This window comes from Ursus maritimus, unplaced genomic scaffold (assembly GCF_017311325.1).
Source record: "Ursus maritimus isolate PB19 unplaced genomic scaffold, ASM1731132v1 scaffold_15, whole genome shotgun sequence".
Taxonomy (NCBI): Eukaryota; Metazoa; Chordata; class Mammalia; order Carnivora; family Ursidae; genus Ursus; species Ursus maritimus.
The window spans coordinates 5,982,705-6,005,833 of NW_024423897.1; the positions used below are offsets into that span (position 1 = coordinate 5,982,705).

Below are 23,129 nucleotides of genomic sequence, written 5' to 3' on the forward strand. Positions count from 1 at the left end.
CAACAGCCAAGGGGGGGGGTGGATATCATCATTCCTATTTTATAAAGAAGGAAACTGAAGCAAAGTGGAACCTTTGTCTTGGGTTTCATAGGATGGTTGGACTTGACCAGAGTAGGTCCAAGGGCCCAGCGTTTGCTCCCAAACATACACTATGCTGTGCCACTGTGCAGAGCTTCTGGCTTCACCAAATCAATTCCATTCTCATCCACAGCTACACAGCTGCATCACATTGTTGACTCCTCCTCTACCCTTGTAGGGTGGGTATTCCTTAAGGAGTATCTGCAGGCTACTTTCACTGAAGTCAATGCTATAGAGGCCCAATACTAATCTTAAAAAGCCCTAGTCAGGGAAAAGGAAGTGAACTCTAGGAGCCCAGCCCTCCTGGGTGGGCCTCCCTCTTCCAGCATGACTCATGCAGGCCTCACATTTGCATCATGCCTTCCCCGCATTGCTTCTGCTGCCTCTCCTGACTGATTGAGAACATCTTGGCTATTTTCATTATTTGTTAGCCTAGAATCCTATGGAAGTGTGAATTTAGGAAACAAGAGCTCTTCTTCAAAGGTATGGTGCTGAATTTGACTTTGTATGGGAGGGGCAGAGATAGTGTGAAAGGCCAGGATGGCAGAGGGATAGCAGGGATGGAACTGGCCCTAGTATGTTAGCCTGTGGCCTCCTTTGTTAATGAAACACTGCTTGTTAGGGGGTGGATGGAAGCTGACTTGGGCGGGGGTGGAGAGCTGGAGAGCTGGAGACAATAATGTCATGTGAGAAGGGAGTCAGGGCAGCTTCCTAATTTTCTTTGAGTTATCTTGTCCCTGCCTGCTCCAGATCATCCCCCATAGAGCTCTGGTTTGGGAACCTATAATGGTATTATGATAGTCACTTTACAGATAAAGAAACCAGGGCTGAAAGAGGTTAAATAACTTACCTAAATTTATTCAGCCTATAAGCAGCAAGCTTATCTGACTCTAAAGCACACTGCCCGCAGTACAGTAGGTGACCAGTATATATTTATTGAATCGATTGCTCTTTTCCACATTATGTTCTAAGACATTTGAATCACCACCTTACTCCATGCCAATACTCAATTTCAGTGGGATCTGCTAAACTGATATCTCTGTGTTTTAATTCATTCACCAAACAATTACTGACCTTGTGCTGGGTTCTAGCTGCTATTCTAGGTGCTGCTATCAAATCCTATTACCTCTTCTACCTCTGAGAGAGGGATCTTCTCTGGAACCACTGCCTGGTGCAGCTCAGACACTCAGGCTGATTGTTGCACAGCCCTTTCTATGATCTGTATCATAGGTAACCACTCTTCTCAGTGTCTATGCACCAGTACTCTCACTCCTTCCCACCAACTTCACCTAGAAACCCCAAAACCCCTCACTTCACAAAGAACTGTCCAGGAAGACAGCTGGTTTACCCAGCCTCTGGGGATTACTCAAGCAGTAGTCAGCAACCCTCATTACCCTACATTATGAAAATATTCACTGGAATGCTCCTCCCTGTGCCAAGGCTTTTCCTCTGAAATGTAGGATGCAAGTCTAGTCTTAGACTAGACAGATACTTGATAAGTGCTAGGAGTTCAGGAATGAGAGACTGGCTTTAGCCCTAAAGGAACTCACAGTCTCGTAATAGAGACAGATCTATGAGTAGATCATCATGCAATGTGGGATAAGAGATGTGCTTGAGCCTCATGCAGGCAGGACAAGATGCGTTTTACCCTGACCAGGCATGGCCATGCCAGCCACAATGTGGCAACCCCAGGCTCCTTTTGCTGAAACTGACCTGTCCATAGCCCCACCAAGGGAATTATGGAGTGTACCAAGGATGGCACACCTAGTCTGAATCATAGGACAGAAACCCCTGAGATGGTCTTGGGTGAAGTGCTGTACTCATGAGGGGTAAAAGTTATCAGAGAAACTCATCAGCTATCTTATTTGGGCTAGAGGATAAGACAGAGATCTGGCAATGAGGTTGCAAAAGAAACTCAGAGCAGAAAGAGAGATTGCCCCAGAGCCTCCTTTTTCCTACCCCCACCCCCCTTAAGTCCATCCCCCAACCCCTCCCTGTCCTAGTTCCAGCCCTTACACATCCTGCTTGAGCAAATCTGTCTTTTGCATCCATATGAACCACTGCCTCAGGAAGCACAAAGGGCTGTCTCAACATGTGAGGCCTCAGCTGAAGGATGAGTAGAATCTCTTCAGGTGAAGAAATCAAAGCAAGAGCCCGAGCAAAGACAGGGCAGCAAGAGAACCACAAGATGTTGGGTACCAGTCCAGGGGGCATGGTGTGAACTGGGAGCAAGGGTCCTGCTAACTTTTCTCTGGGTTCTGCTATTTTCTTTAAGAAACTCCAAGTTTAGAAAGGGAAGCCTGTCATCTTACAGGCACCTGGCTCTTAGCTGATAATTTTGGCATCATTCCCTCACGCTAGTTTGCATACAATGCAACTGGATTTCAGACCCAGTTCCAGGGTTCACTCTGGATTTGCCCATCAGGGCTTGGGGTTCATGAGGGACTGGTTTCCTCCTTTCCTGGGGACACTTTCCAGGGCTGCTTACTCTGAACCAAGGAGACATGCCTGGATCTGCTCATTCCACAGCTGAGCTCCCACCAAGCACACCAGCTGGCTTTTTCATGGAAAGCTGCCCCATTAGTCAGGCTGATTGTCCTGTCTCTTTTGATAAGGGAAAAATTAAGAGAAGCAATTGGGGAACATTATTACGATGAACACAGCTTGGATTGAGGAGTCCAAGGATGACCCCCATTCATAGAAAACAGGTGGGTAGATATCATGGGGATACCACAATAAGGAAATCCTTTAAAGCAAAAAAAAAAAAATCTTACTCAGGCAAGCCTCTGAAGGCTTCTAAACACATGAGGACACCAAAACAACTGTCAGGTCATAATCCAGAAATGAAGGGCTTGCTTGTTTTTAAAATATGGTGTTTCCTTTGCACATCTGCTCCCAGGACATCTTCTGAGCCAGCTGGTGCACACATCTCTGGAGGGAGTGCCCACCTGAGGGCAAGTATGATGCCCTTCATCTCACATTGTGTGCCCTCTGCATGTTCCCAAACTTCATACACCTCATTTTCCCCTTAAAAGGCAGCAGATTGCAAACTGCCTTCAAACACTCACTCCAGGTTTCACCTTCCACTCCCCCTGATCTCAATTGGTTGAATATGGTATCTTCCTCTATCTGACCTCCTCAACCTGATTTCTTTCCAGGCTCTTTGCCGAGGGGACAGCTGGTCACTAGCCTTTCTGGGACTAGAGAGCTCCTGCTAATTAATCCCTAGGCAGGAGAGTACCCTCTCACACTGGTATCATCAGAGCTAATTACAGATCTTGCTCAGCTTATAATGGGGTTATGTCCTGATAAACCCATTGCAAGTTGAAAATACAGTTAAGTTGAAAATGCATTTAAAATCCCTACCCTATTGAACATCATAGCGTAGCCCAGCCTACCTTAAACATGTTCAAGACACTTACATTGCCTATCGGGCAAAACCATTTACTGTAAAACCTATTTTATAATAAAATGTTGATTAGCTCATGTAATTTACTGAATATCATACTGAAAGTGAAAAAGGATGGTTGTATGGGCATAGAATGGCTCCAAGTATATCATTAGTTTACCCTCATGATCATGTGGCTGACTGGGAGCTGGGGCTCACTGCTGCTTCCCAGCATCGTAAGAGAGAATCCACTGCATGTTGCCAGCCCAGAAAAAGATCAAAATTCAAAATTCAAGGTAAGGTTTCTACTGAATGTGTATCACTTTCACACCATTGTAGAGTCAAAATATCGTAAATCGAACCATTGTAAGTTGAGGACCACCTGTAGTGTCTTTTTCCCCTTAGAACAATGTTTTCGAAAGTGATTGGCAGAATGGCACATCTAATTGATACTTCTTGCACAAATAAGTTTGAGAAATTGAGCAGATCTGTTTATAGTGGAATGCATCAGTGCTTTGACTATGTTAATGTGCACTGGAAATCTCCAAGGGGGTTACCATATGCAGTGGCTTCCAAAGGTATTTAGCCTTCAAACCCCCTTCCCTAGAGCATCTGTTAGGATTAGTGCTCTGTAGAACATATTTTGAGAAACCACTGCTGGAGAGGATGCCAAGCATTCTCTCACTCAGCCAACATTTACTGTGACAATACCAGGGGCTGGATAATGCAGTAGGCACAACATGGTTTGGGGACTATAGTGACTTGTGTGTTGCAGTCTCTGCCCCACCTCTTTCTTGACATATGACTTTGGTCAAGTAACTTTACCTCGCTAGGCTTCAATATTTTCATCTTTAAAATGGGCATGATAATGCTATCTAACTCATAGGGTTGCAATAAACAAGATCATATGAACTAACATAGGGAAAGTACTTATAGTGCCTGACACTATGGTACCCGGGTCACGGCAGCCATTTGTGTCATCATCATCATCATTATCACTTTTATTAGATAAGGATGAGGAAGATGCAGAGAATACTCAGAAATGAGTATAAGGCAAGGCAGGATATAATCATCATACCTCAGAGAGATAAAATGATGTAGGGGTAGAGGGAAAAGGTCTCTTAACGGACGCAGTTCTGCAATGGACTTTGCAGGATCAGTAGGAGTTTAGGTGTTGGCAGGCAGGACTGGGAACAGGGCAGAGTAGTAGCAGGAAGGAGAAATGCACAGAGGAGGATGCTGACCAAGGCATCCCAAATCAGGTGAGCTGTGGGAATAGCTGGACAACAGGTGAGGTGGGGATAATGGCTGAGAAGGCTGATGGAAGGCCAGAGCAAGAAAGGCCCTGAATGCAGGCAGAAGGGCTTGGATGTCACTGGGCAAGGATTAGAGAATCAATAAGCAAGAAAGGGGTAAGATCTGTAAGGATTTTAAGGAAAGGCAGTTTGGAATCTGCTACCTTTTTTTTTTTTTTAAAGATTTTATTTATTTGACAGAGAGAGACAGCCAGCAAGAGAGGGAACACAAGCAGGGGGAGTGGGAGAGGAAGAAGCAGGCTCCCAGTGGAGGAGCCTGATGTGGGACTCGATCCCAGAATGCCGGGATCACGCCCGGCGCCGAAAGCAGACGCTTAACGACTGAGCCACCCAGGCGCCCCAGAATCTGCTACCTTTTAAGTACGTGTTTTAAGGGAAATTTTTTGGTGGCAGGAAATAGTCTAGAGAGAGAGGCAGAAATGCTGGGAGAGGAGGAGGGCAAGCCCATTAAGGGTAAAACCAGCTGTGTGGCAGAGAGGACAGAGGGTCGAGATCTGAGGGAACCACTAAGGCAGCCTGAGAAGACTTAAACACCAACCTTCCTGAACTGGGCAAAACTACGGGACACCGCCAGGAACCTGTTGTGGAATGGGTGCCTAGTGCACTGTCAGAAGCTTCTGTAGTGACTGGGCCCAGAATGTGGTCCTCGTTCTTCAGGCTTCACAGGACCTTTCAAAGAAAATACTTGGCCAATGACACTTGTGTTTCACGCAAGTTGCTCACTCCCTCCACGCTGGGGAAAGCCTCCTATTGCCATGGCAGCTCCACAGGTCTCTCCTGGGCAACGGGCCTCTGACGCCATTCGCTGTCAATTTTGACTCATGGCTGAGTATGACTCCTAGGAGGGTCAGCTCTTTCTAGACAATATAGATCTTCCAGGTTGTCCCAGAATAGAAAGTGCTGGACAGAGGCAGGCGCGAGATGGGGGCAGGTGGGAGGGGTGGGCTCTTTGGACACACTTGGAGGGAACACTTAGGTAGGGAAGTAGGGTACTTGTACTATTGAGAAAGGGACCAAGCTGATACACAGCAAGAAAGTGCATTTTAATCTTGGCAGGAAAGCGTGATAGAATAGTGACCAAATCTGATCTGCCAGCTCATTCTGGGCACATGAATAATGTCCCTATCCTACCGTCAAGGCCCTGAATGAAGCCCAGGCAGATGGAACGAGGATATCATTATGGGGAAATGGGTTAGGGATCAGGGAGGATGGCATGAGTTTCCAGCCTCATTTTTTACCTTTTTGAAATCCCCACTCCTTTGATATTCACACAGCATCATGTCGAAGAAGATTGGTATGGTGGCTTTTCGGAGCTCAGCCTCAGGGATAAGTGTCATCTCTAATATAGGTCCCACCATGCCTGGGATGAAGCAGATTTTGTTCTGGCCTGTAAGGGAAGAGGAACACGGACACATAAAACAGTTTTCATGGTGCACAGATCCTCCTCAGACCAAGCCTGGAGAAAGGAAAAAAAAAAAAAAAAGGGGAGGCAGAATAGTAGAAATAATAGTTAACACTTATATAGTTGTTTACGGGAGCCAGGCACCATTTTGAACACTTTACATATATTAACTCCTGTAAGAGGTGCATGCATCATCCAGAACGAGCTGTTATTAAGGATAATAACATGGATATGTATAAAGCACATCACTGTTTACAAGGGTTTTCACCTGCATGATCTCCTTGCCAAATGGAGCCCTGATGGAATATGTTAGTGATGGCAAATCTCTAACAGGGATATTTGAAATTATGCCTGTCCACATCACAAACCATGTTTCTGAGACTGGAGAACATGCTTTTAGAAACTGTTTCATGAAACAAGAAAAGCAAAATTTCCTCCTAAGAATCTGCTATAATAGGAGGGTCAGTGGAATTGTGAGGCGTACTCACAACCCTTCCTTCAAGGGAACAGTATGACCAATGGAATGATGAGTGGATGACAAGGCATTCCCATGAACCTCCTCTGGCTCTTGGCATTCCAGCTATGCTGGCCTGCTTTCAGCGTCACAAACTCACTTTGTGTCCTCCACCACCAGGCCTATGTACACACTGCTCCTTTGTTGATAATAGTTCCCCCCCCCCGTCTGTGCCCCAATACCCCCATTGTCACCTAGATTCCCCTGGATGGGTCTCAGGGGATATGTTGAGAACAGCTCCTAGCACAACCCCCCCAACCCCAGTGAAGTCAGAACCCCTGCTCTGGCTTCTTATGCTGTGCGTTCTCACCCAACTTTGCAATGATGGCTTCATTTGTGGAATATTATGATAAATGTCTGCCTCCCCCATTTCATGAGAGTGTGAGACAATGTCTGTTCTCACCTTCAGATCTGTGGCACTGAGTATAGGACATTTAGATGTTTAATAAATGTCTATTGAATGAAGAAATAAATTTGTCTAGCACCTATACTCATTAGCTATATGACTTGAATATGCATCTTATAAAAATGCAATAGCAACACCCACCTGTTGAGAAGACCGTATGAAAATACACCTGTGTGTACTGAGCACAGAGCCTGGAAGAATCAGCACACAGGGGCACCGCTAGTGTGGCCCAGTGGTTAAGCGTACTGAACCTGAAGCTAGATGGCCTGAATTTGTAAGCTGACTCCACCATCAACTAGCTATGTGATGTTGGACAAGCTGATCTTACCACTTGGGGACTCAGTGTCCTCATTGTAACATGAGAGAATAATAGTATTTATTTGAGAGGGTCATTGTGGAGAACACGTGGATGATTATTTCCCAAGCACCCAGGACCGTGCTTGCCATGTGCCATACTTGACAGAGGGTTAGCTATTGCTCTTCTGATGTTTGACCAGAAGGGACCATTAAGGACAGCCTTGTTGAGCAGAACCAAGCAGACTCTTGAGTATACACACGGGATATGTGGCAGAAAAAAGGCACGAAGAGGGGCACTTAGGAGTTGCAGGGACTTCCTGGGGAGCGAGGGGAAGTATATCCACACAGCCCTGTCATCGAAGCTGACACCCAACTGTTCCAGCAGCTGCCTCTTTCTTCCGAGTCTCAGAGCCCAAGAATCCCATCCAGGTTTTCTCCACTGTCAGGACAAACACTTGGGGTCTTAACCTAGGACAGAGAGCTCCTGGGGGTGCAGAAACTCAGGAGGCATGGTGTACAGCCCGGTGCTGTTGCCTTCAATTAAAGCTCAGAAAAGGAGCCAAGAGGGAAAGCAGCAAGAAGATGAATTTTCATTCAGCCTAAATGAGGCTTAATGTTCAAGTATTTCCCCAGAATTCAGATAAAAAGGCATCATCCTCAGACTATCTTCAGTTAGTGAGAATGAAGTGGTGAAGTCAGGCAGAGAGTTGAGTGAAATATAAAGACACTTTTCCAGGATATCCGCTTCATTATATGATGCGTTTGGATTATACTTGAGCTGCAAGCCTTCGCTTTGGCCCAAATAAGAAAGAAAAAAAATTGTACTTTCTAGCAGGTTTATAGTGATTGCTAATCTAGGTTTTTGATTTCGTCCTTCAAGATCCTTTAAACCCACAGTGGGGTTTTAAAATTCAAAGTCAAGTGCAATAATAAGTAGAAAGTAAATGGGAAACTGTCAGATAAGCCACCACGGAATGGAGAAATTGCTTATGCAACAAAGGCCTTTAGAATACTGGAGGGCATTGGCTATGATAAGGATATATTTAAGACGGTTTAAAATAAAGAGCGGACATGCTGTAGACCAGGGATTTCTTAAGATACTTTTGACCCGCATTCTTTGCAGTCAGTTGAAGAGGTGTTTGGAAGAATAGGGAAAATGGAGAGAGATGCTGATCTCTAAATACAGTGTGAGCTAAATGCCCCTTACAACGTTCCATGAAGAAATTTTATTCATTTACATCAAAAATGGAATTTCAACTCATTGGATTTTGTGTTCAAATAATCGGAATGTGCATGTATGTGTGTCTTTATATACATAGACACGTGTGCATGTGCAAACACAGAACATACTCGAGGCTAATCGAATGCAAACTCATTTGGGAAAAAAAAATCCTCATTCAAGACACACACCTGCTGCTGTATTCAAAAAAAGGCAAGGCAAGGAATCAGTACGAGGGCCTTTTTTCATATAATGGAGGCTGAATCTCACTGAGAACAGATACCAATTAGAAAAGACTTTTAAAGTGCCAATAAGCCGGCAGGATAAACCCAAATGCCAAATTACATAGGCCCTGGGAAAGGCTCTGGTGGAAATGAGAGCGCACAGAAGAGCTTCGGTGTGGGGGTGGAAAGCAGTCCTGTGTGTTCCCTGGCCTGGGTTGCTAATCTGTACAGTGGCCTCATCTATCACACCTCTCAGGAGGAGACTGTAAGACTGAACACAAAGGGTATGAGGGCACTAAGAAGATGACCTGGCAAAAAAGGAAGAGGGGGTAAGGGAAGTGGGAGGGAAGGAGGAAGGAAGGAGACCATCACTGTGAACCTGCTGAGAGGAGTGGAACATGTCACTGACCTTGTGAGGCTGATAGGGACAGAAGGGGCACTCTTTCGGAGAGTGTATGGCTCTCTAAAGGTGGGCACAGACTCTGAAATGAACAGAGACGAGGACAAGTTATGACCTCCTGGAGTTCAGAGTCCCGCATCCTTCTGGGGACTCTGAAATAAAGCTGGGCTGATCCGCAAAGATCACTCGTTCAGCGCAAAAGGGGAAGAAAGAACACAGATCTCTGCTGCTCTGACTCAGGCTTGGAGAAGCTCCCTTCTGGCACTGCTCCCAGACGGGCAGGCTCTTTGCTCCTCATCATCCAGCATGTGCCCAGCTCCAGGCCCCTTCCAGGCCTTTAGAACCGCTGAGCCCTACAACCTGGATCAGGTCCCACTGCCGCCACTCCATGGCCGTGTTGCTTTGTCATTTAACTTCCCCAAGCCTCTGTTAGCCCATCTGTAAAATGGAGATAAAAATAATCCCCGCCTGGTAGGATTGTTGAGAAGCTTAAAAGAGTTAATATAAACAAAGGGCTCTACAGAGTGGCTGGCTCATTAGAAAGGCTCAGGAAGTACTGATGGCAATTGTGGTGATGATGGTGAGTACTATCAGCTCAGCCTCTGCTGGGCTCTGCAAAAAGCAACATGCAAAGACATGTTTCAACTCATGGAGCTCCCTGGAGCTTTCCATGGAACTTTTTAGGACTGTCAGTTTATTTGTTCACCTCCAGAGTAAAGAGGAGGCATGGGGAGAGGGTCAGGATGGATTTATCTTCTCTCCCATGGCAGACACTCATGACTGTCCTGATCCTTCTCTAACCTATCTAAATATTTTATAATCTTCCTCAAAACTGTTTGAAAAGTCCCAATCTGACCATGCTGATCCACAGTTTACAATCCTTCCATGGCTTCTGTTGCTCTTGGGACCAGTTCTGCAGGCCTGTTTGGTCCAATGCTCCTACTCCATACCCCATCTCTTCCTCTTGCCTGCCTGTGCTCCCTCCATGGCCTGCCTCTGCTCCTCAGGCACACCCTGCCTCTCCTCCTTGGGCCTGCATATGTGCCCTCCTCTGGCCACCATTCTCTCCCCTCCCTCTCCCTGACCCCGTTTCCACTCCCTACCCCCACCTGCCTTCACAAATAAATCCCATTCATTCTCCAATGTCGTTCAATCGAGTATGGAAGTTACAGGCGCATGGATCTTTGGAGCACTTGAGGTTAGTCCAACAGGAGATACGCTGTGATATGGCTCTGAGTGAGTCATAGGTGCTGTATGAAAAGGCCACTAGATTTCAAAGAATGAGTTCTGGAAACCAAAAACAAAACTAACTTATCTCAATAATGTTTTGTATTGATTACATGTTGAAATGATAAGATTTTGGAATATGGGGTTAAATAAAATATATTGGAACATTAATCTCACTATTTCTTTTTACTTAAAAAAACTGTGGACATTAAGGCATTTGCATTTAGACAGGTGGCTCACATTCCAGTCCCACAGGACAGTATTGCTCTGGAGTAAGATTCTTCACTCTTCCTCATCTAGGCCATCCTGGGCTCCCTCAGGAGGCAGGAGTCCTCTGTAGACTCTCCGGGTACCACAAGCTTCTGCTCGACAGTGATTTCCCCTTTGGCCATAACGAAACAGCTCTGCAATTAGTAGGTTACTATTCAGTGCAATGGCCACACATCCATGAGGTCAAGGGCTATATCTCTAACCTGTTTCCAGTTGCAGCCCCAGACTCAGGCACAGTGCCTGTCATGTAGAAGGAGCTTGTATTTGTTTCTTGTTGTTGCTGTTATAAACCACCATAAGCTTAGTGGCTAACACAGTACAAATGTATTACCTTATGCTTCTTGAGGTTAGAAGTCTGAAATGGGTTTCATTGACCTAAGATCAAGGTGTGAGCAGGGCTGGGTTCCTTTTCGAGGGTCTCAGGAAGAAACTATGTGCTTCCCTTTTGCAGTTTCTAGAGGCCTCCTACATTTCTTGGCTCCTGGTCTCTCCTCCACCTTCAAAGCCAGTAGTGCATCTTCTTCACATCCCTCTTTGACTCCCCTGCCTCCTTTTATTCTCTTCTAAGAACCCTGTAGTTGCAGTGGGTTCACCTGGATAGTCCAGGATACTCTCACCATCTTCAAGATTCTTCTTCTTCTTCTTCTTTTTTTTTTTCCATCTTCAAGTTTCTTAATCAGGCATGAAAAGTCCACTTTGTAAGGTAATATATCCACAGTTTCTAGGGATTAGGACATAGACATCTTTGGGGAAATGTTATTGGGCCTACCACAGTGCTCAATATTTGTTGTTAATTGAATTAATCAATAATCGAATGGATGAATGGATGGATGGATGTCTCTGTAATCCCATTTTCTATTTCTTGCCAGCAGCTTCTCCCAACTCTAAGAAGCCATGCTTAGTGCAGGCTGGTTGCTCTCCTGGAACACCTGTCCTTTCCCCTCTTTCTTTCAGTCTGGACATGGGCCATCCTGGGGTCTCATTCAAGAGCCATTTACCCCAGGGGAGCCATCCGTATTGTCCTCATCTACCTCCCATTTGCCCGAACTCTTAAGTCTCCACCACACATTCCGTGTTAAGGAACATACTCTAGGTTTGTCCTTTAACCTCTTAGTTTGTTCTAGATGGTGGCTCTTCCTGGCAAATCAGGGACCATGTCTTATCCTTCTCCAACTCTCCTACCCTTCCCTGGAGCTTAGTGCTGAGTTGAGCACTCCATAGACGCTAAAAGAAGTAAAGCCCCGGCTCTCACAGCTTTGCCAGGAGCAACCTCCCTACATACAAGGCCATGATGCCAGTCGCTAGAATTGTCTTTCTTTCCCACAAAGACTGTTAACACAGCAGCCTGACGTTAACCTAGGTGAATGTGGAATGGTTAAGTGCAGTCATTTTGGCAAAATGTGCATTGCTTCACTCCAAGCAGAAATCAAATGCTATGATGTTACACTATCAGGAAAAGTACATTCCATTTGGCATAGTCCCAGGATCCAAAACCACAGTGGCATTAACCCTTTAGTGGCCTGGTCCTGGTAACAAGATGTGGTCCTTCTCTCCATTAAGACCTTCCCACGTGTACCCTCTCTCACAAAAGCACACATGTACACACACAGGCATTCACACACACACACACACACACACACACACACATTTGTCTAGGCTTTTCTCTGAAGAATGTTGAATAATCTTCAAGCCTGAGATTATCTTTGCAATTAGCTATCTTATAATCATAGGATTGTTCAAATCTTTACTGATGAGAAGAAGAAGATGATACTGATGATCACGGTGATGATGCCCTGATTGCTTTGGGCATTAAAACAAAATTTAAAAGGTTAACACGCATTATGATTTAGTCATTATCCATAGTCTTTGAAAAACAGTTTGCTATTCCACACTCTTTGAAAATAATTTGCATATTCTGAAAAAAAGTATTAGTAAGAACCCTGGACTTGGGATCAAGAGACAGGATCTTTCACCTCAGCTGAATCACTGATTTGTTGTTGACCTTGAATGTCCTTATGCCTCTCTGGGCCTCAGTGAGCTCACCTATAAAATGGGAGGGGGTTGAATTAGATGATATATCAGTTAGGGATGTAACAGCATCTGATTACCAAGGCTAAACCGAGTAAGTTCTACTTTAGCTTTCTTCCTCAACAAGAAGTCAAAAGATGGTCAGTCATCCTTAGCATTCAACTTTCATCTTCATAGCTTCAAACTGGCTATTGAACCTCCAGGCATCTTGTTGTTTTCCAGAAAGGAAGATAGGGAAAGACTATGGGCAAAATATGTGTTGCGCTCACTGAATTTTCCCCTTTCCCTTTGGTTTTAATTGGACAAAAAGGATTTCCTGAAGCCCCAACAAGTTTGTTTCTGCTGATTCTCTTTGGACAGAGATGGGTCATATGGCCATCACCTGCTACAAGACACGGTTAACTGAGCAAATTGTGATCATGAAAAAAGATAAAGCAGGATTCAGTTAACCAGGAAGAAGGGAAGAATGGCTGTTGTGTGGGCTCTCAGCTGTGTCTGCCACAGATGGCTTCTAAGTTTCACTTTGTCTCGGATATTCCATGGATTGTACTTTAAAACCTATCATTACCCATTACATTTGTCTCTAGTGTATACAGTGCTTGGTCCTGGTTTGGATTAGCAGGTTAACCTCATTAGCAAACGAGGAGAAAGCAGGCTAATGCCAAGATCCAGTGGAACACACGATGGGGTAGGGATGGGGAATTATATCCATTCACTCTGCCTCCTCTGTCTGTTCTCTTATCCCTGAAGGAGACAGGCAAGGAGAAGGCAGCTATGCAAGTAATAGGTAATAGGAAAATCCCTTCAGGCTGATATACTTTCTTCTTTCTGGAAGTCCAGGCCAAGGGGTGAGAAGGGTGGCCATTTTTGCAAGAGCATCCTTTGCTTCTTGTTCTACACAGTGGACATCTAGGACTTTGACCTCTCTACATCTCCATAAACATCTTACTTTGGGAAACTCTACCTCCTTCAGTGGATGTAGACTTGGTGGAAAAATCAATGGAGTGGTAATCCAAGGAAGGCCAATAGAATAATATCCCCTGGAGACTGGATCTTTAAGCTGGATGATGCAGAAATGGAACATGCTAAAGGCAAAGTTCTGCCACCTGTTCTGGATCCTAGAGTGGCTCTGACCCTGTCCTTCATAGCCTGGTTCTCCTCTCCCTTCTGTCTCTGATTAAGGCAGGCACAGTCAATTTCTTTCTTGAAACTCCAAACCCTAACAAGTACATCTTTCCATTGCATTAATTCCTCCTACAGGTATTTGCAAACAGGGAGGATTCTGTGATGCTTTAGGACAGATATTCAGGCCAGAGTACTTGCCCTGAATCTGCTTCTTAAGCATTATATGACCTTGTTCATACCTCTTCATCTCTCTGTGTCTCAGTTTCCTCTTTTGTAAAATGGTGGGTTGGACTAGACCTGTTTGAGGTGCTTCAGGATTTCTCCCTGGAAAATCCTCAGGAGTCTACCTGGGGAGCTCAGGGGTGGCCCATTATAACGGGCTTTGGGCCCCCCACCCCACTTCAATTAGAATAGCTCGGCTTTCAACCAATTTATGTCTTGAGCATGAGATTCTTTTTTTTATTGGCCCTCAGCTAAAAATAAACATTTGAAAAATTCTGGACAATATGATCTCTAAAGGGCCCTTCCAGCTCTGATGTTCTGTGATTCTAAGCAGGTGGAATATTTGGTAACATCTTTTCATTCATCAGCATAATTGGGAGAGCAGGAACGTCTGCCAAAATATAATCTATATCTAAATAAAATCTGTGTGCAAAACAACGGCAATGAAGGACGTTCCGGAAAGAGCAGGCTGCGTGGAAGAACTAGAGACACACAAAGCGCAGATCCCTGCTTTGCAATCCTGGCAATGCCTGGGGTGTAGGTGTGGGAAAGAAAGCCCACCCCAGCTGTATCTCGTCTTTGCTGGCGTAAAGCAAAGAGTGCAAACTCCTACGCAAAGTGAATCTGGGCCCCATGCTTGACTGGGCATATTCAATGTTTTAAAAACTTCCAATTAGTTATCATCAATATTCAGAAATTGGAAATATATTTAAAAATTGTGTTTCCTGGTTTCTTTTGAAAAACTGGAAGACGAGACTTTGTCAGTCTTGCATTCTAATAGGACAGCAATCAAGCAGATCAGGACAGCGACCGCCCCTTAGAGCTGGGGCATATTTGCATCATTCTGTTCCAGGCCCAGCTACTTCTTCCCATACACCTGACCCTGAGGCCGTGTGCCAACTACCAGGTAGGTCTGCACTTGCACCACGGTTTTTTGTTTTTTTGCTATTGAAGAGTAATGGTAAAGGACACATAAAATGTTTTCTTATATCCCTGTCCTTATCCAAAGTGGAGAAATAAAAGACAGACTGAGGAAGTGATGGTTTTCTAGAAAAAGAGAACAGAGATAGTATTTCTTTACAGAAGTGGTTTTCAAATAAGGGTAGTTTTGCATATTCCTCTCCCCCGCCCCAGGGACAATTGGCAATGCCTGGAGACCCTTTTGGTTGTCACGACTAGGGAGGATGCTATTGGCGTCTAGTGGGTCCAGGTCAGGGTTGCTATTAAATATCCTGCAGTGCACAGAGCACCCCACAACCAAGAATTATCCAACTCCAGATGTTGATAGTACCCTGCTTTATGGATGTCTGTGGGTTTAACATGCCCCCGCCCCTTCCCTCTTTGACATTACCTGCTTGGGCCCTGCCCTTCAGGCACTAGTGATACAAGTCCGGTATTGATGACTAAAGAGCCAGAACAGGAAAAGTAGGCTCTGTCCTGATGGGGCAAGGGTGAAAACCATGATAAAAATTCTGAGCTGGGTGTGGCCTCCATGGCTTCACTCTCCCAGTTTTTGCTCTTATGAAACTCATAAGCACCCTGGGAGAGGTGCTGTTTCCCCAGATTATGCCCAGTGTCACTCGGTCCCCTGCTTCAAACCTCATAGCTTGTAAATGACAGGGCAAGACCTAAGGCAGGTATGTGGCCATCTGTTCTGGGCCTGGTTGCCCGGCTCTCCCTTTGATTTTGTAAAGCAATCCATAGCCCCCCTAGTACCAGTGTGTGCTCTTCACCCGAGTCTGGTGCTGCCAAGGAGCGCAGAGTGCAGATGGGCAGTCTGTCTACTGTGCTTCCCCTGCAGCGAATGGACCTTGCCGGAAAGGGCAAGAAACTGCTGTCCAGGAAATCCAAAGAGAACTGAAAGATATTAAGAAGGCTGGGGAAGTGAGAAGCAAGTCAGGAGAGATCATTTAGGTTGAGCCCCCAGAATAGGCACAGTCCCTGTAAGTGGCTCCACTGAAGAGGGTCACCGTCCAAGCCTAGGGCAGAGCAACTTGGCAGCAGAGGGTCAAGGAGGGCGTACAAACTGGAGATGAAAACACCTCATTACTTGTACCTCTGCATCAATCCGTCCATCTATGCACTCATCCTTACAGCACATATTTATGGAGAAGGATTCAGGCCTTGAGCAAGGAGTGTGGCCCCTAACCTCACGGGATCCAAACCAAGCTCTGGGCTTTGCAGTTGTTTGATCTCAAGCAAGTTACTTCCCTCTCTGAGTTTCCTGATCAATAAAGGGAGGGGGAGTTTTTCCATCTTGTAGGAGGTGATGTAAAGTTAAATAAGACCTCCTTAGCGCAGGCCTGACTCAGACTCTCAATAAACGTCTCCCAGATTCCATTTCCCCTTCCTTCCTCCCATGGGTACCACATGGTTCACCCATGATTCCTGTGGCTCACCAAAACAGGGATTGCTTCTGGGGTCACCTTCCACCTCATATCACATCACAAAAGACCCTTGTCTTGCACAGAACCAGTTCTCGTCTGTGAGGTTGGAGGGTCTTTTTTAGACCACAACATCCCTGAAGAAGCTGGAGGTAGAGTGGCCCACCAATCAGCAGGAAGCATGCATGTGATGTGTGAGGACATAGTTCCCACAGCAGTCCTGTCCTTCTTCCTTTCTGTAAATTCCAATTTGACTTCTTAAGGCCTCATGGCACCAAGCAGAAGCAGACCCACAGATGTTTGGGGGCGGGACATGGGGATGGGCACTCTCTCTCATCAGGCACTTATTAAGGACCTAAGACGCACACGGTGATAAGCTGCTATTTCAAGCTCCCACCGCTGAAACCCCTGTGGCCCTCTAACAGATGGTCTTCAAGAAGGAGCTTGGCGTGTGCAGATGTGTCTGTCTGGATGCATGTCCCTACTTACCCAGCTTGTACCACATATCACGGATGGAGAAGCCAATTAGCCGTCTCATGTCCCCGTACCTAGGAAAAAGAACACATGTCTGCTTCAGGCTCCCATCTCAGAGAGTCCCATGAAACCTCCACTTCAGGAGACCCAAACAGGCAACCTACTTATTCAGGATTTTGTTGTATTTGGCGTGCGAGAACTGCTCCAGCTGCAGAGAGTCCTGAGTGATGAAAGCCACCGCCAGATGAAAATAGTTGTTCCACAGCTGTAAATGAACGAGTAAAGAACAGTCATGGCGAGGGTCCGAAGGGGGAAAACGAATTAAATGCTGGGCAATGTGAATAATTTATGAAGATGGCAGAAGATAGTGGCAGAACCAGTTTAATTCTGTGCACTGCAATTTTCTAACTGGCGCTGACTCTGAAATTACCATCCTGGCTGAAGCAAGCACAATGGATGGATTTCTCTAGGCGCTGACCACATCCTGTCTCTGATGACAGGGCAAGGAGGGGGCTTTTAGGGCTGCTTTGAAAAAAAAATGCTTCCTTCTGTGTTTTGAAAGACAAACAACTCACCCCTGTCCAGTGTCCTGGTAGAATTAGAGGTTGATGGGGGTTATGTATTTCAGGGACTCTCAGCCTCTCTAGAAGTCCTCCCTGATCCACCAGACAGCTCACAGGACCAGTCTGCACCCCATTCTGTCTTGGAATATTTTACCTTCTCCTTAGTTCAATGGTTTCAAAGTGTGGCCCCAGAACAACAGGATCAGCGTCACCTGGGAACCCACTAGTAATGCAAATTCTCTGCCCCTCCCCCAGACCTACTGAATCAGACCCCAGAAATCTGGGTGTTTACAAGCACTCTGGATAATTCTGATGCTCGCTGGAGTTCAAGAACCTCTGAGGGTCTAGTTTATATGTAGGCTTATTGTAATTTTAACACTTACATGATCACTTGGTGCTATACACAAGGGTTAATACTAAACACCATTCCACTGGCTCATGGTGAGATAGAGCCAGCAAAGGGTTCAGCACATGGGACGTGCTCCAAAAGATGAGATGCGGTGATGGTGATATTGATACAACTACAGCACCTGAGACATGGAGCCTCAGTGAACCCATCTGCAAAAGGTGTACCCCTTGTACCCACTGCAGAGGGCTGTCGTAAAGACGACATGAGATGATATGTGTAAAGGGCATGATTCTCTGTAAGGTCTCAAAAGCACTTGTTAGCCATATTGTTCTTTTCATTCATCTAGTGATTCGTTTGGTACCAAAGCAAATAGTACAAGCTGGCCCCTTGAGTGCTCAGGGTTATTATTACAAGATGCTGAGGCCCGACAAGGAACAGATCGGGGAGAGTTTTGCTGGACAAAGCTCATCCACTTTCAGCCCCCTCTCAACAGTGACAAGAGGAAGGGTAAAACTAGATAGAGAAATCACCTGCCATTAAGACCTTCATCCTTAACTCAAAGATGTTCACTGGAGGTTTCAGATGGCCAAGACTAAGTAAAAGGCAGTTCTACCCTTGATAACATCGTGAATGCTATCCAGTTTTACTTTCAAATGGGCTTGTGGTTCCAGTTTCAGAAAGAGGAAAACAAGTACTTCATTTTTACCATGGGCCAGGTACTCTCCCATACATCCCTCCTTTCATCTCTCAAAACTTGGTAGCTATCATTAGTCCCATTTTATAAATGAAGAGAATGAGGCTTGGAGGGGTTAAGTATTTTTCCAAAGGGCACTTTGTTATATATACAGTAGATCTGGGATTTAAACTCAGGCCTTCTGATCAAGGCTCAGCGCTCTTTGTACACAGAGTGATCAGACTTTGGTTATGCAGACGGCAGTCCCTACCCCTGTGCAGCTCACATTCTGTTGGCAGGATACATTTTTCTTTTTTGAAACTGTATCTCCCAGAGTCCAAAAGACCAAGCTGCTCCCGGTGTGAAGCAGCCTCCCGGCTTGTGGAGTCCATCAGGTCAACTCTCCACACAGAGACCATAGGATCTTTTTAAAACACTTTGGGTTCTATCACTCCCTTCCTCAAATTCCTTCAAAGGCTTCCCCAAACCATTAGAATCACATCTCAAGCCCCTCTGTTTCCCTAGTAACCCTGCTTATCCAAACACACTGTGCAGGTCAGGTCTCCGGCTGCCGTCCTCCTCATGCCCCCATGACTTGCGGGTTCTGAAAAGGCACTGCTTTGGTCTGTCTAAGCCCAGACTTTATACCTCCTCACATTTAAGACCGTATAAAACAACAAGCCAGGGAAACAGAAAACCTGGTCAAAGGACATGGAAAGGGTTATTTTGAAGGTGAGAAATTCCTGATTTTAGGAAATTTCCAAAGAGTAATCAGGATACAAAAAGAAATAGATATAGGACAATGTAAATTGAATTGCTATTACTTTCAGAAATAATTCCGGAAAGGTTCCCCTAACACATTTGAAAACACAGACGTGTGAAACCTAGAGCCTCTTGCTACTCTCTGTTCTAAATTAGTCCTTCAAAAATGTTTTCTCTGCCACCCGTTCCTAATTTTTTTAAATTTAAATATAATCCATATATCATAACATTCACTTTTTAGAGTATAGAATTTAATGGTTTTTAGTATATTCACAAAAGATAATGCAACCATCACCACTTAGCCATCATTCCCTATTCTTCCCTCCCCCTCAGCCCCTGGTAATCACTAATCTCCCTTCTGTCTCTGTGGATTTGTTCAATCTGACATTTCATAGAAATGGAATCATAAAATATATAACCTTTCACGTCTGGCTCCTTTCATTAAACATAACGTTTTCAAGGCTCATCTGTGTTGTCACATGTATCAGCACTTCATTTATTTTTATTGCTGAATACTAATCTATCCTATGGACATACCACATTTTATGTGCCCAGTCATCCATTGACCGACATTTGTGTTGTTTCTGCCTTTTGGCTTTTATGAATAATGCATCTATGAATTTGTGCATACAAGTTTTTGTGTGGATTCTAATTCCCTGGGGTATATACTTAAGAGTAGACCTGATTTTCCTCTGTCTTCCCTCCTAGATCTTTGTGGGCCATGAGATCATAGATCCTGTGCCTCTTTTTTCTTAATAGATCAGAAATGGTGCCCCTAAGTATCTCACCCACAGTTTCTGCCCAGTTTTGCCCCATAGAGCAATGTGGGACCCACTGTGAAACTGAGGGAACATTGTCATGGTGAGTGGCTCTATAAATGCCCTGAGAGGTGAGCAATGGCCACAGCCAGAGACTTCTGGGCACTCATGATGCCTCTGCTCTGAACCTTCCTTGACTCTTGCTCCCAAAGCACCAGGACAAAAGGCACTGCCATGGCTTTTCAAACCTCGTTAAATTACCAGTGTTTTCTCCCTCAACAAACTGCTTATTGGCGGGGGGGTGGGGTGGGTGCTGGTCTGACTATTGTCTGTAGTGTTGATCGTAGGTTATTTGACTGCCCTGTCTTTCCAACTGTGAGCTCCACCAGCACCAAGGGGCTTGTCTTCCACTTATTTTTATCCTTAATGCCATATTCAGCACAATGGCTTAAATGGTTTGATTGTAGCTAGGCTCTAGAAAATATTTATTTATTGATCACCGTATTGTTAGAGAAATTCTCCAGTTGTTTCAGAAGGTCCCAGATTTTTCTTTCCTCCCTGCCCCAAGCTGCCTGGTGGCATTTCTACAAAGTGCCTAGCTTAGCTGGCTCAGGGAAGCTGCAGGAGCTTGAGCCAAACACATGGGTCCTCTTTCCCTGGGGGAAGAGGTGAGGTGACTTCTGATCGGGAATTTCGTATTTTGAAATAATAGGACAACAGAAGGTTAGAACTAGAATAAATTTAAGGGTCATCTGGTCCAACTCCCTTATTTCACAGATGTAAACAGTGAGATCCAGATAAATGACCACCTGAAGTCATACTGCTAGTGGGTATAACTAGAATTTAGTTACTTTCAATTAACTCAAAAAATTAAACATTCAATACACATATGGTCAAAAAACTTAAATGATAGAAAAGATGAAATGATAAAAGGTTTATTTTCCATTCTACCTTGGACCCTAGTCAAATTTCCCAGAAGAAAAAAAAAAATTAACAGTTCCTGGATATTCTTCCCCCAATTTTTTTAATGTATAAACAAACATGTATAGACAGTTCAAAAAATAGTCTGCTGTAGTTTGCTTTTTTCTCTCACCAATATATCTTGCAGATGCGTCCACATTAGCCTATACAGATCTACTTCACTGCCTTTTATCGCTGCATGCTACTCTGCTATAAGGATATACTTTCATTTGAACCAATTCCCTATTTATAGGCATTTAGATTGACTCCAGCTTTTTTTCTCTTTAGCATCAGTGCTGTAATCAACATGTTTGTTTATACATCTTTGCGCAGGAGAGACTATAACATAGTATACATTCCTAGAGCTGGAATCCTTTAGACAGGGGTTCTATGCAGATTTTGTTGCTGTTTGTTGCCTTTGTTGTTGAATAGATACTGTAAGGTTGCCTTCCAGGATTCCACTCCAATTATCAGCTCCATTATCATGGGCAAGTTGCGTTACCTCTCTGAGTCTCCGTTTCCTCAGCTGGAAAATTGAGGCTAATACTATGTAAAGGGAGGTAGTTATAAGGACCAAATGAGGAAATCACTGCCGAGAAAACTCCTGCTTCATCTTGCGATCCCAGTTCAACAACCACTTCCTAAACGGGCATTGGTGGTCTAGTGGTAAGCCTAGCTGCCTTCCAAAAATCACTTCCCGGGGAAGCCTTCCCAGATTGCTCTGACTAAAGCAGACCCACCTATTCACCTTCATTACACCCTGTTGGCAGGATTTATGACATGTTTTAAGCTGAACTAATTTATTTCCTGTCTCCTCTAATGGAATAAGCATCCTGCAGGCAAGAACCTTTTCTTTTTATTCACTGTTGTATATCCAGTATTTAGCGTCGTGTCTAACCCAGCATGTGCTCACAAATATTTGTTGAATGAGTTCATTAATGAGTCCAGCATTCCGCCTGCCTTCTTGTTAACTCCTCCCCAGACACTATGATCTTTGTAGTATTATTCTTCCATTTTGGAAACCAGGACACTGAGGCCCAGAGAAGTTAAAATAACTTGCCCCAGGTGACACAGGCTCAAAATGGCGAGATTGGCATTTGAATCCACACGCATCTCTCTCTAGGACTTGTATTCTTAACCACTCTGCTCTTCTGCAAAAATTGCTTTTCTTTCCTTTCTCAGTTTCCTTTAGCCTTGGCTGTTGGTCAACATTTCCACTGGGTCATCGGATGTTCCACGGTCCTTACAACAGACACTCGAGGATTTTTGATCCTAGGAGGTTCTTTTGCAATGGCCGTAAATTATTATTTATCCCAATTCCATTAAAAAAAAATAATAAAGCACCCAGCACAGTGTTGCTAAAATGCTCCAGTGTGCCCTCTGAGCTATAAAGCCATGGCTGCCAGGGACATTCTAAGGAGGCCACTGATTTTGGGAGTGAAAGTTTCCAATCATGGCTTTGGGTTAGGAACATCCAGTCAGAAGTTATCTGGGGCCCTTGAGCTATGGCCGAAGAAGCTGTCCCCAAGCATGTGACCATTTTTCTGTGTCGTGAAATTGTCCCACCTTGATCCTCCCTGGGGGGGTGCAGTGGGCCTCTTCAGGCTTTGATGGGTGCCCTCCATGGTATGTGCTCCCTCTCTCACTTTTTTTGCCATTACAAGTTACGTTTCTTATTATAGAGACCAAGCCTGCCTTCACTCCTCCATTAATAGCTGGGAATATCCTGGAATATCCTTTATCATTTCACAGGGTCTCTAGTACAGGTTCAAAAATGATCCCAAGGTAACCTGATGCCCAGAAGCTGATCCAGAAGTGCCTCAAGGCCAAGGCTGGAATTACCAAATGCAGAGTGAATTACAGCTTCCCAAGTAGAGAGGATGTTCTTAGTAGTAATCAGACAGCTGCTTAAGACAGAAACAATCTTCCTGGAGCCAAAGAGCACATCTGAAGTGTAACCATGGATTCCTGGCCAATCAGAGTACCCAATATGGAGAGTCTAATCCCACAGCCAATCATCGCAGAGCTCTCTATCCCAAGGCCAGCAAGAGCTAACTAGGGCAGACAGTGTTTCTGGAGCTAAATAGAGC

General features: G+C 44.9%; 1 protein-coding gene across 5 annotated transcripts in view; it reads right to left on the bottom strand.

The window, feature by feature from the left end:
- The window catches only part of DOCK2 (dedicator of cytokinesis 2), a 407,128-nt gene that overhangs the window by 50,699 nt on the left and 333,300 nt on the right, over nt 1-23,129 (bottom strand). For all 5 annotated transcript variants that reach the window (XM_040630309.1, XM_040630312.1, XM_040630308.1 and 2 more), the window contains 3 exons: nt 17,139-17,239; nt 16,990-17,048; nt 6,021-6,169 (listed from right to left, as the gene is read on the bottom strand). In XM_040630309.1, coding sequence (XP_040486243.1) covers nt 6,021-6,169; nt 16,990-17,048; nt 17,139-17,239 — 309 coding nt within the window. The remainder of the gene's footprint in view (nt 1-6,020; nt 6,170-16,989; nt 17,049-17,138; nt 17,240-23,129) is intronic.